Below are 15,016 nucleotides of genomic sequence, written 5' to 3' on the forward strand. Positions count from 1 at the left end.
GAGATGTGAAGTAGTCTGGGTTGAACACAAGGGATGTAACTGGGGGGGGGAGATCTGCCTCAGCAGGTGGTGAAACAGGATGGGGGGAGAGCAGCCGAATTGGTCTTCAAAGGCAGGGAAGGACATTTGGAGCAGCTCAGGACCTCCCACACATCCTGCAACCCCAGGCAGTTGGGTGTCCTCTTGATTAAATTAGGAGAGGCCAGGAGAGGGATGTGTTTAGGATTTTTAGCCACACCAGTGGGTGGGCTCAGCCAGATCTAACCTCCAAAAATCACTTTCAGCAATGTTGGAACAAGACAAGGAAGAAGGCCTGCCCTGCTGGACCCCTGTTCTGCACCTGGACACTGCACTCTGAAGAACTGCACCAGCTGCACATTGGGCTTCACCACTAAAAGGATTTTGCATGTTTTCTACTACTTCAAGAAGGTACTCCCTGTTTGCTACAGGTACAAAGGAGGTGCCCAGAGTCCCCTGCATCAAGTCCTGCAAGCAGAGCCCAGCTGACCAGCGCCCAGTGGCCATTTGAGGATACTGACCAGGTGCATTCTCCCAAGAAGCAACTCAGAGCTTTTGGAACCTTGGATCAATCTGTGGACACTTCAAGGACCCAAAAGGGCCTCTGGAAGAATGTCAAGAAGTTTGGAGACGTTTGGAACAACTCTATAAGTTGAAGAGGTGCATTGTGGGAGTGGTAGTCCCAGACCCCAAGAGGCAAACCAGAGCCTCTGAAGCCTTGGCTGGTCTGTGGACCACTTTCTTGAATCAAGAAACACTTCTGAAAGTAGGTGTGACAGTGATACCGCTTGGGTGGCCTGAACTCTGAACTTTGTCCCTTTCCAGTGTGACCTTCTTTAACCTTTGAGCGCTAGTTGCTTCTATGCGCTAGAAAACATTAATTATTTTAAAATTCATATCCCCGGTTCCCCTTATCCGATTTTAATCATTCCAGTGTCATTTTAAAGATAAATATACAATCTATTTTGATAAATTGGTGTTGGGTTTTTATTGTGTTTTGTGTTTTACTTATTTACTGTTTTGTGATTGTTAAATGCTTTGCACACTTGTCTCCTAAATTAAGGCTTGTCGCTCGTTGCCAAGCTTCCAAGGGATAAGCTAGGTTTAATTTATCGAGCTCTAACTGGACCTAAGTGGAGGTTAGTGGCCTGTTGCTAAGGGTAGGTACTTTACCTGCCTTTATCAATTATCCACTTTCCAACAGGTACCTTATGACTCCTTTGGCTTTTTTCTTGTTTCCGATTCAGTCCTCATTGTTTAAGTCTCCAGAAATTTACATTTGTTTCCTCCCGCTCCCTTTGCCTTTATCATGCTACAGTAGTACCTTAACTTGGTCCTTACATAACTGATGTGCACTTCCTGTGAACCACTTCACAGCCCCCTAAGTGTGAATTAATTCCACACTTGTATAACTTCTCTAAAACAGCATCAAAGAGCTTGCCTGGGGCAAGGCGTCCTTGGCTGTAAGCAGATTCTAGGATGAAGCATACCACATGATTGTGGGTGAAACTCCAGAATCTATATTAATATAAGAGACCCTGCTTCAAGCGAAAAATAAATCTGAATAGCGTACATCATTGAATACATCCTAGATTAGTTGAGCCAGGGTGCCTTTGGCTATATTTCTTTCAGGACCTGGGTGATACACTCATGCTCTATTGTTATTAAAATGATTAAGTACGTCCCCCTACTGTCTTGAAATAGACCTCCCCAGTGATTTAAACTTTAAGTTGATGAGTAGATGGTGAAAGTAGATGATTTGTTTCTGTGTAGACCTGACTTGATACCTGCGACCAAAAAAGCAAGGCAGTGAACCAGCTTTTCACTGTCAGGTGCGTTCTAATTTTCCCAATTGCACTCTACCCAGTTTATCGTTTGTGGGCTCCTAAACAAATAGAAAACCCATATATGTCTGACACCCTCTTACTTGGGAGACCCAGAATGATACGAATGTCAGTCAAGCATTGGCACATGAGGAAAACAGAAGGGATTAATTATGTTTGGAAAAGAAATACTAATACTGTGACAAATATATTGGTTAGTGTACTTTACTGACCAGTTAGCCAGGTCAAGAACAGTTTGGACTGTATCAATAGATTCCGCAGGCTGTACAGCACCAGAAAATATAGTTTTTATCTTTTGCACATTGTCTGAGTTTGACATTCGTCACCAAATAAATAATGCACCATAAACAATGATTCTGCCACAAATTAGTGTTCTCTGTTAATGTTATATAATCGATTGTACTGATTAGGTTCCCTAGAAAATCCCTCACCCATTTGATATTTCCAGACTCCTGGCATTCAGGGCAACAGTTCCTTACTTAGCGCTCCTAGTTTTATGTTTGCAAATTTAAGAAATGTAACAAAATATTGATTAAGAAGTTATTTGAAAAAATTAATATATCTCCACATTTTCTATTATATCGCCAGGCTGCAATGAGATACTGATGTATGTCTGCCGCAATACGTAGCCCTAATATATTTTGAAAAAACTTACAGTTTCCATGAGTAACCGAGAGGGAATATATGCTTGAACCACCTAATGACTCTTTTCGCACAAAAACTACGACACAGATATGTTCGAATACTCCCCAGAAGTGAAATGGTTTAAGAGCATCTTTCACCCTTCATATTTCAGACAAAACGACATGCACATTGTTGCTTTTGAAATAAAGTTCCTAAACTTGCTAAAGGCTGTTGTCTTGTTTTGGTCACCCAGGCCTTTGTGCGAGCCCTTCTAGAATATACTTCTAATGGTACAGAAAAGAGAAGACTTCAAGAGCTCTGCAGCAAACAAGGAGCTGCTGATTACAACCGATTCATACGAGACCCGAGTGTCTGCTTATTAGACATCCTACATGCTTTTCCAAGTAGCACACCACCCTTAAGCCTTCTCTTAGGTAAGTGCTGTGAATATTATTATTGCATTATTAAAATATATACGAACAGTCCAAAGGTATTAACCCACGCCAGCCGAACATCCCTAATAATAGCAAACGTCCTAGCCGTTAGGTTTAGTGAAGTTGCGCAGCTCCTGAAAAAACTCATCTTAGACAAAGAGAATCCCCAAACTTTACCCTTATCAGCAACCCCTCTTTCATCCTAGTGTTGGAAATTGCTTAAATGTTGTGTCATCCGAGTCAGATGTTTATTTTTTTTTTTCTGCCACTCTAGCTGGTCGATATTTCCGAGCTACATCAACTTAATGATACTTCATTGTTGCGTGTTTTATGTTTGCCATATTCAGTGACTGGTAATTCGAGGTGTCACCCAATAAATGTTTCTCTGTCATTTTAAGTAATTTGTCGGAAGCTGAACCTTTTTGCTCAATTTGTAATATTGATTTTTGAAATCCAATCTGTGTGTTTTTTTATTAGGACATTTCTGATATTTTCTTTTACAGAATGTGAAACAAATTCAGTAATACAAAAGTGTGTAAAATCTAGAGGACATGGGTCATCGGCTGTCCACACCTAAAATAATTCATCAACAGCAATGAAACGTAGAATTTCACTGAATTCTAAAAATTAAAACGTCCACCGAATAAAATCTATTTGAAAAAAAAAAGTTAAAGCTGTAAGACTGACTCTCTATATGGTGCCCTAAAAAAACGACACCATGCAGAGTCCAGTGGATCCTCAATTGGTCAACAGAGTCAAAAGTAGGTAATACTAACGCTCTCTTTTGTGGTAGTGTGGGCGAGCAGTTAGACGCTTCAGAAGACAGTGCAAATCTTTTTTTGTACTTACAGGGGCAATAAGTGAGACACACTCAAAGAATAAATCCGAGACCAATTTGGAACAATAACACTTCTTTTAATATATGTCTTTACACCAAGAACTTCATAAAAGAGTAAGTACTTCTTTCGTTTTTTTACAGGTAAGTAAAGAACTCTAACCAGTGCGCCTTTACACACAATGCAATCCTACAGGAGGAAAAGTCAATTATGCATAAAGGTAAATACAGCCGATTTCAGGTGTTCACCTTTTGGGTTTAGAGATGTAGAGACCCAAGGTCCAAAGTACTACGAGCAGTTCCTCAGAAGCTCCCTGAATTCCACCGGGAGTAGGGTGCTGTGAGGATGTAGCTTGGCTACCTGGAACCAGGCTAGAAAGGAGGGCTTGGGGACAAGATCGAGAGCTCCTAAACGGGGATTGTGTACCAAGGAGTCTTAGAGTAAGGGGATACTGCCGGTTCTTCTGGATCCAGGCTGGGCAGCTCAGGTGCAGAGGAGATAGGGCCCCTGGGCTCTGTGCGCAAAGATGCTCTTTGCGGTTAGGGGCCAACAGCTGGCAAGGGCTAAATCATGACTGTTAGGCCACTCACGCAGCGTATCTCAGTGGTGCTGACATCCCGCGACGGCTGGTTGGTCATGGTACAGTGGGAATTTGGAATGGACTCTTACTGTTGGTGCTTGATTCAGGGCGTCCGTACCCTGGGATTGGTGCTGCAGGACTCCGGTTGGTGCTGATGGTGTTACATTCAGTGGGGACACAGTCTTGGTCCTGCAGAGCATGGGTCCCTCCTCTTGGTTGTCTGCGGTGTCGGTCGAGGCCAGGGAGCTGCAATACAATGGACAGGACTCTTCTTTTTTGTGCCTGTGGACTGCAGGGTAGTAGCTCCTCTACTTCAAGAGAGACTGGCAGCAATTTGCAAGATGCTGACAGAGTACCTGAGGCTTTGCTAGCTCTTCAACTTTGCAGGATGGGTCACTCCGTTGCGATTGTTAAGAGGTGCAGCCAAGCAGGGTTTCACTCCAAAATGTCCATTGCTCTTCTGCTGTTCTTGCCAGGCAGTGACTCTTTTTCGTCCTTCTTCTCTTGAGCAGTTGAATCTGAATTCTTGGGTTCAGGCGTGCCACCTACATACTCAATTTAGGGGCATTACAGGGAGTGCCGGCTAGCAGCCAATGGGTTGCCTACCTTTAGAGTGACTACACACTCTATAAGACCACTTCCGCTTTGAAGTGGGTATAACCCTGACCCTAGAATGCTAATTCCCTCCAAAAACAAGATGGAGGAATTTGAAAAGTGGTGTCCACACCAGCCGGTCCACCTTAGGGGTAGGTCTGGCAGGATGTGGGCATACCTAATCTTATTAATTTTGCTGTCTGTCTTGCCACCAAGAAGTGGGGTCAGGACAGGGGGGTGGTTTTCTACGTGGGTCGCATAACAAAGGCCACTGGTCATTTGAAGCTTACCGCCCAGGAATGTCCATCCTGCCTGAAAGAGGTGATAACATCTCCACCCAGAGCAGGCTTTGTTCCTGGCCTCTAAGAGCACTTACTCTCACCTTAGGAGGTCAGAAATCTGTCTTGGGTGCCTGTGCTAGTTTAGACCAGTCAGTCAGCACTCTAGTTTTGGAGTAGGTTTTCAGAGGGGACCTCCAAGGTGCCCTCTGGGTGCAGGTATTAATAGACCCATCACTGAATTCACTGAGGGTTTATTAATTCAAGATGTTTGTTAGAAATCGGGTCTTTGGTTGGAAGTCAGGTTACTCCCTATCCAAGCAAGGACTCTCACTCTAGTCAGGGTAAGTAAAACACAATCCACATTATCCTGTGCCCAGCCTCTGGTAGCTTGACACGGAGCAGTCAGGCTTAACTTAGAAGGCAATGTGTAAAGTATTTGTGCAATAAATCATGCAATAACACAGTATAGCACCTCAGAAATACACCACACAGTGTTTAGAAAAATATATAATATTTATCTGGTTAAATGCAGGTCAAAACAATCAAGATTTGATAAGTACAAGTTAAAATATCATTTCAAAGAATAACAAGAGTCTTTAGTCTTTAATAAGCAACAAGTGTCTCTTGCAAGCACAAAGTACCTGGTTTGCGTTCAAATTCTCTGCAAGGGACCTCAGAGGAGGAGATGCGTGGAAAATGGGGAGATGTGCGTTGGTTTCTCCGGGCGCACACAGACGATTCGTCAATAATTATACGTGCAGGGAAGGCTTTGCGTTGATTTCTGGCACGCGGACTTGGAACCTCTTTGGGTTGCGGGGTTTTCAGGCACCCCTGGGACGATGCAGAGAAATCCTGGGCGTGCAGGATGAAGTCACAGGAGCTGCGTCGATCTGGTGGACGATGCATGGAAATTTCTGACTCTTGGCAGGTGCTGCGTCGATTCTTATCACAGGAAGTCAGGCTACGTTGTTCCAGCTCAGCTTTGCATCGATCCAGTGGACCGTGCGTCGAAGTTCCGGTCGCAACGCTGGCGCTGCTTCAATCTCCTCTCGGGGAGCTTGGCTGCGTCGCTCCGGTTTGGCGTGCAGTGATTTTCTCACTGTGGTGCAGGATGTGCGTCGTTTCTTGCAGGCTGTGCGTCTAATGTTCACTGCACAAGGAGTTCTTTGCAGGAGAAAGTCTTATTGGTCCTGAGACCTCAAGGAACAGTAGGCAAGCTCTATTCAGGCCCTTGGAGAGCACTTCTCAGCAGAGCCGGAAGGCAGCAAGTTAGCAGGGCAGCAGTGCTTTGCAGAAAAGCAGTCAGGTGAGTCCTTTGGGCCTCCCGGCAGTTCCTCTTGGCAGGTTGCAGGGTCTGGTTCAGAGTTTCTTCAACTGTGGTATCTTGTCCAGAAGTGCTTGAGGTGGTAGGATCAGAGGCTCTGTTTAAATACCCAAATGTGCCTTTGAAGTGGGGGAGACTTCGAAGAGTGGCTTTGAAGTGCAACAGGTCCACTTTCAGTTCCATTCTGTCTGCCAGGGTCCCAGTAGGGGGTTTGGCAGTCCATTGTGTGGGGTAATGCCACTGTCCTTTCAAATGTAAGGGTCAGGTCCTCCACCCTCTCAGCCCAGGAAGACCCATTCAGTATGCAGATGTGTGCAGGTGTGACTGAGCGTCCTATGTTTGGGGTTGTCTGAATGAAGTTCACAAGGGAGCTGTCAACTAACCTAGCCAACGTGGATTGTAAGGCACAGAAGGATTTAAGTGAAAAGAAATGCTCACTTTCTAAAAGTGGCATTTCGAGAATAGCAATATTAAATCCAACTTCACCAATAAGCAGGATTTTCTATTACCATTCTGGCCATACTACATATGACCAGGTTACTCCTTTCAGATCAGAATCTACCACTCAAACAGTATATGATGGCAGCCCTAATGCTATCCTACGAAAGAAGCAGGTCTCGCAGCAGTGTATAACGAATTTAGAAGTTTTACACTACTAGGACATATAGAACACACATGTTCATGTCCTGCCTTTACCTTACATAGCACCCTGCCCTATGGGCTACATAGGGTCTACCTTAAGGGTGACTTATATGTAGAAAAAGGGGAGTTTAAGGCTTGGCAATTACTTTTAAATGCCAAATCGAAGTGGCAGTGAAACTGCATACACAGGCCCTGCAGTGGCAGGCCTGAGACATAGTTAGGGGGCTACTTGTGTGGGTGGCACAAGTGCTGCAGTCCAATAGTAGCATTTAATTTACAGGCCCTGAGCACATGTAGTGCACTTGTCTAGAGACTTACAAGTAAATTAAATAAGCCAATGGGTATGAGCCAATGTAAACATGTTTTAAGGAGAGAGCACATGCACTTTAGCACTGATTAGCAGTGGTAAAATGCACAGAGCCCTAAAGCCAGCAAAAATAAGATCAGGAAAAGAGGAGGAACGCAAAATGTTTGGGGGTGACCCTGCAGAAAGGCCATGTCCAACAATTTTTTATACCAAACATCCCTATCTTGAGGGAAGCCATCATGTAGCTGGGGAACTCGTACTGACCGTTGTTCAGCACATGTAGTTAAAATGGCTTCCCTGTCCACTTACTGTGTCTACGAATCGACAAAGACATCGTGTCGCGTAGGCTCTCATTATTCTAATGAGACTACTGGATTTGAGCGGCAGAATCAACTGCGGTGTGGGAGACTGAGTCTAACCCACTACAGGTGACACCTGTCGCCCCAATCCGGGTTTTGCTCCGGCTAACTAGCATTGCCTCATCCCTGCACAAGAGCAGGGATGATTGGGCAGCCGAGCGCATGACACAATTGATTACTCCGGGAAATTGTGGTAACTAATATCTCATCCGTTTCTCTCAATTACATTGGTCTCACATATACAATGACAAACAGAGGCAGTGTATGTTTCAATCAGGTTTTAATAAAGCAACTGCATCTTTGATAGTGAAGCATGTAGTGCAATAACCAGGATGATTAAGCATGACAGGATTAAAATTGTGACAAGAAGAGTAAAGCATAGAAATAAGGCTACCATATTGTCCTACCTAGGCTATATTAGAGGACAGCATGTTAAGCTCTAGTTCTGCCCTTCAGGTTCCCCTGGGAAGACATCATCCCCCATACCTCAGCAAAGGCCTGAGGTTTGCATAAGCAGCTGTAGCGGAGCTTTCAGCAATTAGCATACAGTCGTGGTCATCTGGCTGGAATCTCCCTCTAACGTGTATGGGACAGAGAAGTGTTTTTATAATAAAACAGCTGATGTTCTGAGAAAGTGCCCCTACGTAAGGATGTGTATATTTCTATGAATACCAGAGACAAAGCGTTACCACATTTTACCGGCAACATATCACACTGTGGCCTTGAGAGAAGCACAGAGTAAACAAGAATGTCTTGTTTAAGAACTTAGTGCTGGCCTAAGCAAAGAACAGCTAGATAGGGAGAAATAAAACAAGACCGCAAATGTGGCTATTGTAATAATAATAAACAAAGCTGAATAAAATATATATAGGTTATAGTGCACAGCGGCAGTGCTAAAATAACGTGCATGAAGCTATAACTAAAATGGCTACACAACACCCTCCCCTTGCCATTTTAAAGGAGGTTCAAAGCCTAATAATGTTTAAAAGCTACTAAAACTCAACCTAAGATATATATAAAAAATGGCAATAATGACAAGTTAAAGGAACACTTGAGCGTATATAAAAGGAGAATTTAAAACATGAGCTTGTGGCGGAATAAAGCTGAATTTCAAGAGTCGGAGTCATTTTGGAAGTTGCCAATTGAATCCGAAACAGTTGAAGACAGGAAATCTTCCACTTCAGCAGGTGCTAAAGTAGGAAATGCATTGCCAAGAAGGACCAAGGAGCATTTGTGTTCCATAGTCTGAGCTTCAGCCAAGGCAGCAGCATTCCGTGGTGTGCCCACTAATGAGTTCAAAGCCACATTCTCCAGGAAGGGCAACTCATAAGCAGCTTCTCGTAGCCAACACACCCTCAACGCGCATGTCCGGTAATGAACCCTCAGTGAGAACATCAACAGATCAGCGTCCAATGAAAGCAAGCGCTGCGTAGAAAGAGAAAAGTTCAGTGCACGTTCAAATGAGCACTAGAGGCACCGAAACACAGGCTGCACACAATGCAAAACCGGTCTGAATGACAGAGACCAGTCACACTCCAATTCCTCCAGGAGTGTTGCTCTGAAGTACTGCATCATGCGTTCACAACACAACTGCGCTGGTGGGAGCGCTTTCATTCCTTCTCGTTGCGGCGGGACAGCCATTGCGCAAAGAAAATAGCAACAGCAAAATGCCACCTATTATAGCCAAAATTATTGGAAATCCCCCCAAAATACTGGAGAATATTGAGTGGATGGCTGATGGTATTAAACCGAATATGGAGAAGAAGGTGTGAACAAAACAAGAACCAACAGCCTTAAAGAAATTTATGATTCCAGTAGTACTGGACGCTTTAAATATTCATCCCACGGGTTCACCAAAATGTCTTGGAAAGTTTGTACTTAAAAGGGAGTGTATCTCAGCTGGTGACCTTGCCACCTGAAGTGCGTAGGTCTTGCGTGCAGATGTGAGCGCCACATGTTTTTGGAACAATAAAGCCTTGACTCTGCTCAACTTGTCAAAATTCACATTTGAAGTAGCAATATAGGGCCAGATTTCAGCTACCCTCTTTTTGTCTAGTGGGAGGAAAAAGTACGTTCCTGCAGCATATATCAATCTTAGAGACTGAAACAACATAAACTATTCTGGCTCACATCCCACAACATTCTTCACTATTGAGGAGAACAAAGCTGCCATTTGAAAGCATCTGAAATGCAGGTCTAATCATGGGGACTGGAACTCCCTTCAGATAAGAAGCTAAATTCGGTGCTGAAGCGTTACACACCCAGTGTAAGGGCAGCTGTTTACAAACCATCGAATGGCTGACAGAAGTCTCGCATTCACTACTGCTAAGAAAGTCCTCTTTCATTCCACTGAGACATTTGTATGAGAAGGACAGCTCCCACACCTCATTGATATAACTATCTCCTAGCCTTTCATATCTGCCTACCGGAATGTGTTTTAAACAGGATGTGAATTGAAGTGTTGAAATAGGCAGATTAATGACACCGTGTATTACCCATTCAGCCGATGGTATTTTAGCCACAGTAAAAGGCAACTTTTCGAACTTTTCGATGTTCAACATGACATAAGTCGCTTCTTTCTTAGCCATTAGTGTTGTTGTCGTGTTAAGTCAAATGTTGAAAAATATCCCTTGCACTAACGTGGTGCCAGGGAGCGCAGCCTGCTTTCAGTGTTTCAAGTGTCCAACCCAACTGCATAATGGACCTTAGTTGACTTTGTCCATGTTGTAAAGAAGATTTATCACTTTGTATTATGTCTATTGCAGAAAAGACAATGTTATTTAGGTGTATATCCGGTTGGACTGGGTATTAATTCCATTATCTACAACAGTTAATGCTTTCTGTAAGATTTCCTGAACTATTTGCCTTAACTGGGCAGCAGCTTTTTTTTTAGAAAGCTTCAAAATTTCATTATATACTTCATATAAGATGAGCTTTCTGCTTTGTTTTCTGGGGCCTCACAGTAAGGGCCTCATTATGACCCTGGCGGCCGGCGGTAAGCTGGCGGTAACAACGCCAACAGGCTGGCGGTGTACCGTCAGTGGATTATGACCGTGGCGCATTAGCCACTGCCATACAGCCGGCCCCTCCAACATACCCAGGGAAGCGGTGCAAGTACCACTTCCCTGGGGATTATGAGTCCCCAATCGCCAGCCTGGTTACCGCCATGGAAAGGCTAGCGGTAAGGGGGACTCGGGTGCCCCTGCACTGCCCATGCACTTAGCATGGGCAGTGCAGGGGCCCCCAGGCACAGCCCCATCGTTCATTTCATTGCCCGAATTTCAGGCAGTGAAATGCGCAATGGGTGCTGCTGCACCCGCCGCATATCAACATTGCCGCCGACTCTATTATGACCCGGCTTCAATGTGTATGTGACTTTTCCGCTGGGCCAGCAGACGGAAACACTTTTTTGAAAGTCATAATAAGGAGCCACATATACCACCAGCACTGGCGGTATAGTGGGGCCCGCGGCTTTGGCGATCTTCTAGTAAGACTGCCAAAGTCGTAATGAGGGCCAAAGTCCTGTAAGTCAGTGCTGTTTGACAGGAGACTGAGGTTGTCCCTAACCGCATCTAGTGAGGAACTCTTCAAACATTGCTGGCATAGTTTCCCTACACTGTATGTTGTTACTATACCCGCATGTTCGGATGATATGTAGCTAGGGTCTGGCCTACTGGTTCTAAACCCCCGTCAAGTTTATAAAACATTTATGACACCCATTGGTATCTATTGGCCACTACAACCACCTGCCAGGACGTGACAATGAAGCATTAAACGTACCATTCTGCACCCATTCATCGAGCTTATCTTAGTTGCAGTTATATATTTTTGCCATTTGTGAAATGTTGTAGGAGCAGGAATACTGGCTGCATTCAATTCCTTAATCTTTGCTAAGCCTAAACAATTTGTTTGATGTACAGTTTCATTTAACAATATAATTTGAACAGGTATCAGGCATGCTCTAAATAAAGTTTCCTTCCCCCTTATTTGCCAATTTCATGTTCCCCACACACTTTTCAAGTCAACCGACTTCAGCCAATGTTCATAGCCTTCTATAGTCAACAGAGAAACCAAGGAATCCGTTTAAATACATTTTGTATCTGTCAATAATATATGTACATTTTCCATTGATGGCAATTTAAAATAATATGACTCAGCATTTTTAATATTGTGCCCAGAAAAATATGCAAACTTTTCAGAATATGTTTTAGAACTCCCTATGGTGGAGTTGGACAATGTTCCCATTGTGTGTAATTAAAAATTGTCTTTGGGGTACTTGCTCTGTGAATGAAATGGTGCCCATAATAATTATAGCAAAACATATCACCATAATTTTCTTTAGATCGATACACATCTTCACTTTCAAATACAGTATAATACTGTAACTCAGTCATCATAGAATAAACTGTTTTCACATCCCAGTCATCAGAAACAGCTCCGGGTATTGTTGCATCGTTCATTGAAAGTTTAAACCCACATGGTATTTGAATGACCTCCCTTGGGCTGTATATATCAAATGTTACTTTATCCCAGGCAATCCCATCAGGAATTGGTAAAGCAGAAATGTTCACAAAGGACAAGTCTCTGCGGAACTTGTGAGAAGAAAAATTGGGTTTTAGAACCTCATCCACCAGTTCAACTGTTGATCTTTCAGCAAGAAAATGACCATGTATTAATAAAAAGAATGTTATAACAAACCCAATCCAAAGGAGGAAAGCTAGTGCAGTCGAAAAATGCCATGGATAGTTCCATCGGAATATAACATAATTTGTTTTAAGCCAATTTATCAGCTACATGTTTTTAAAAGTTCAGATGTAGACGAGGCAAACGAGTCAGAGAAGTCGTCGTTGACGTCGACAAAGTATCCAGAAGCAGTTCGTGCAAAGGCTGGAGCTGTGTGTGTAGGTGGAGAACTGGTAGGCGTTTCCCGCAGTGGTTCAGAATAAATGACGCCATCCGTCTGTGTTAAAGTTGTGTTGAATCGATCTGATATTTCTGTATTGTTTGTTGAAACAGATGTTAGTGGAACTAATGCAAGATCATTTTCCACCCTCCCCAAGCTCAGACAGGTGTCAGTGTTGCTGCTCACAACTTGTAGAGAGACCTGACCAGTAGTGAGAGGGATTCAGGAACTACTGGCTGTTCCTCTTGGTCTGCTGTGCAGGATAAGCCACTTGGTGTAATTTGACATTGTCAATAGATACAAAGCGATTTTTTTTAGCACCAGCAAACGGTGGTAGAATGACAGTTCTGGTACCGTGTTTCCCAAGACCGGGACCGGTGTACGATAAGAAGGACCAAACCCCTTTTCACAGCAACCTTTTCACGTACCAGATCCCCAACTATAGGAATCCAGCCGGTAGGTGTTAATGGCACATCCTTAATTCCTGTGGAGGCAGCACTGGCAGAAGCGTTGTCGTCGCGGAACTGTTGTAATTCCTGCAAGACAGGTACACGTTCATTTATGTCAAAGGGTGTTTCTGCCGCCTCCACGCCAGAACCATGAAGATCTGGAACATACATTCGAGTTCTGAACAGGCACTCATATGAAGTATGACCCCCAGGGACCTTCTAGGCAGATTGCTAAGTGCTCTCTGGACTCCATACAGGTGATTAAGCCAACTATGACCCGTACCTAAGAATCTGGCTGTTAAGGACTGCTTTAAATCATGGTTTAGTCTATTTCCCTTGGCATGAAATTGAGACAAGTAATTCAAGTTGGACCCCTAACGAAGCCATGGCGTTCCTGAATGCCCTTGAGGCGAAAGCAGTGCCCTGGTCTGAGTGGAAAGCCGCAACTGCATATGTACCGATAAAGACTCGCAAATCTTTAATAACAGTCAGAGTGTTAGCTGAGCGTTGTGGCCACACCCATAGAAATCTGGAGCAAGAGTCAGCTTCGACTAAAATGTATTTGTATGCACTATCCAGTGTTACGGGACCACAATGGTCCAGGTACACACATTGTAAAGGTTTGTTGGAAATTAGGAGGGGTGCAGTGGGTATTTGGCTGTGGAAACCTTAGTTTTTTGGCAGATGTCACAGCAAAGGACATACTACTTGGCCTGTTCGTATAAACCTGGCCACCAACAACATGCTTGCAACAATGATATTGTAGCTGCCACACCAGCATGGGCAGATGCTACCCCCTCATGCGCTGCTTTAATCAACTCTGATCTTATGTCTTTGTTGGGAACTACTCGAACCCCTATGCCGGGTATTTTTACTCCAGCGTCTAGGCAGCCTCCCATTCGGTAGGGATATTTAGCAGGAAATGCTTTTGGATAGGGCGTACCTTCAGTCGTAACTTTCACGGCAGCCCCTATGTCATCGTCCGATTTAGTTCCTGAATGGGTTACTACAGCATCTGTGGCCGTAGCTACTGCTGACTTTGCGGCTTCATCAGGCAGTCTATTTACAGCAACGTGTATTCCAACGTGCTGGTGCCCAAGTGTATGTACACCATGGACATTTCCTTCAGATCCGCTACTTTCCCCCACAGTAGTATGTGTTTAATGGTAATGCCTTTAGAATCTCTGAATCCATTCTGGCGCCAGTAATGCAGGTATTCATTGAAGGACTGGACACATTAGTACGAATCACAATCAATCAGTGTTAACTGTGTAGGATCCGTATGTTCCAGTGCCATCACCAGAGCCTTGAGCTCTGCTAGTTGTGCTGTGCAATCCCCTAGGGTTTGTGTGAATGTATGCTGGGGACAAAATGTATTATCCTCCATGTATTTGGAGTATTGATGTTTTGTGTCTACTGCAGGTTGTGCTGAGCCTTCAGTGTAAATGACTCTTTGATACTGATCAATAGGCAATGTATTTGCTGGATCTGTGTATTCTAGTTCATGCTGCAAAAATTCTTGAGTTTGTAATTTGGGGTCAAAAATATTGCCTACATCAGTGGCTTTCAAAGGCGTTGCCCATTAAATCCAATGTGGATGTGTTAGCATTTGGAACACTGGCTTGGGTAACCGCCTCCAGGGCTGGAATTGGAGAAACGACAATAATGCGTTTGCCTTGGGCTAGAGGTCTTTCTTTAATGACAGCCATCTGAACAGCAGTGAGAATTTTCTGAGTGAGAGCAAAGCGTTGTTCTGCTGCTGAGTACAAATGTGATTTGTATGCTATCAGGACAGTCTCACTCTCATTGAAAGTTACATAG

The 15,016-nt window shown here is 44.0% G+C and overlaps 1 protein-coding gene across 1 annotated transcript in view; it reads left to right on the plus strand.

Moving 5' to 3' along the window:
- MTRR (5-methyltetrahydrofolate-homocysteine methyltransferase reductase) overlaps positions 1-15,016 on the plus strand; it is a 543,648-nt gene that overhangs the window by 245,986 nt on the left and 282,646 nt on the right. Inside the window, exon 9 of the mRNA XM_069219713.1 lies at positions 2,740-2,920. Coding sequence (XP_069075814.1) covers positions 2,740-2,920 — 181 coding nt within the window. The remainder of the gene's footprint in view (positions 1-2,739; positions 2,921-15,016) is intronic.

Source organism: Pleurodeles waltl, chromosome 2_2, assembly GCF_031143425.1.
Source record: "Pleurodeles waltl isolate 20211129_DDA chromosome 2_2, aPleWal1.hap1.20221129, whole genome shotgun sequence".
Classification (NCBI taxonomy): Eukaryota; Metazoa; Chordata; class Amphibia; order Caudata; family Salamandridae; genus Pleurodeles; species Pleurodeles waltl.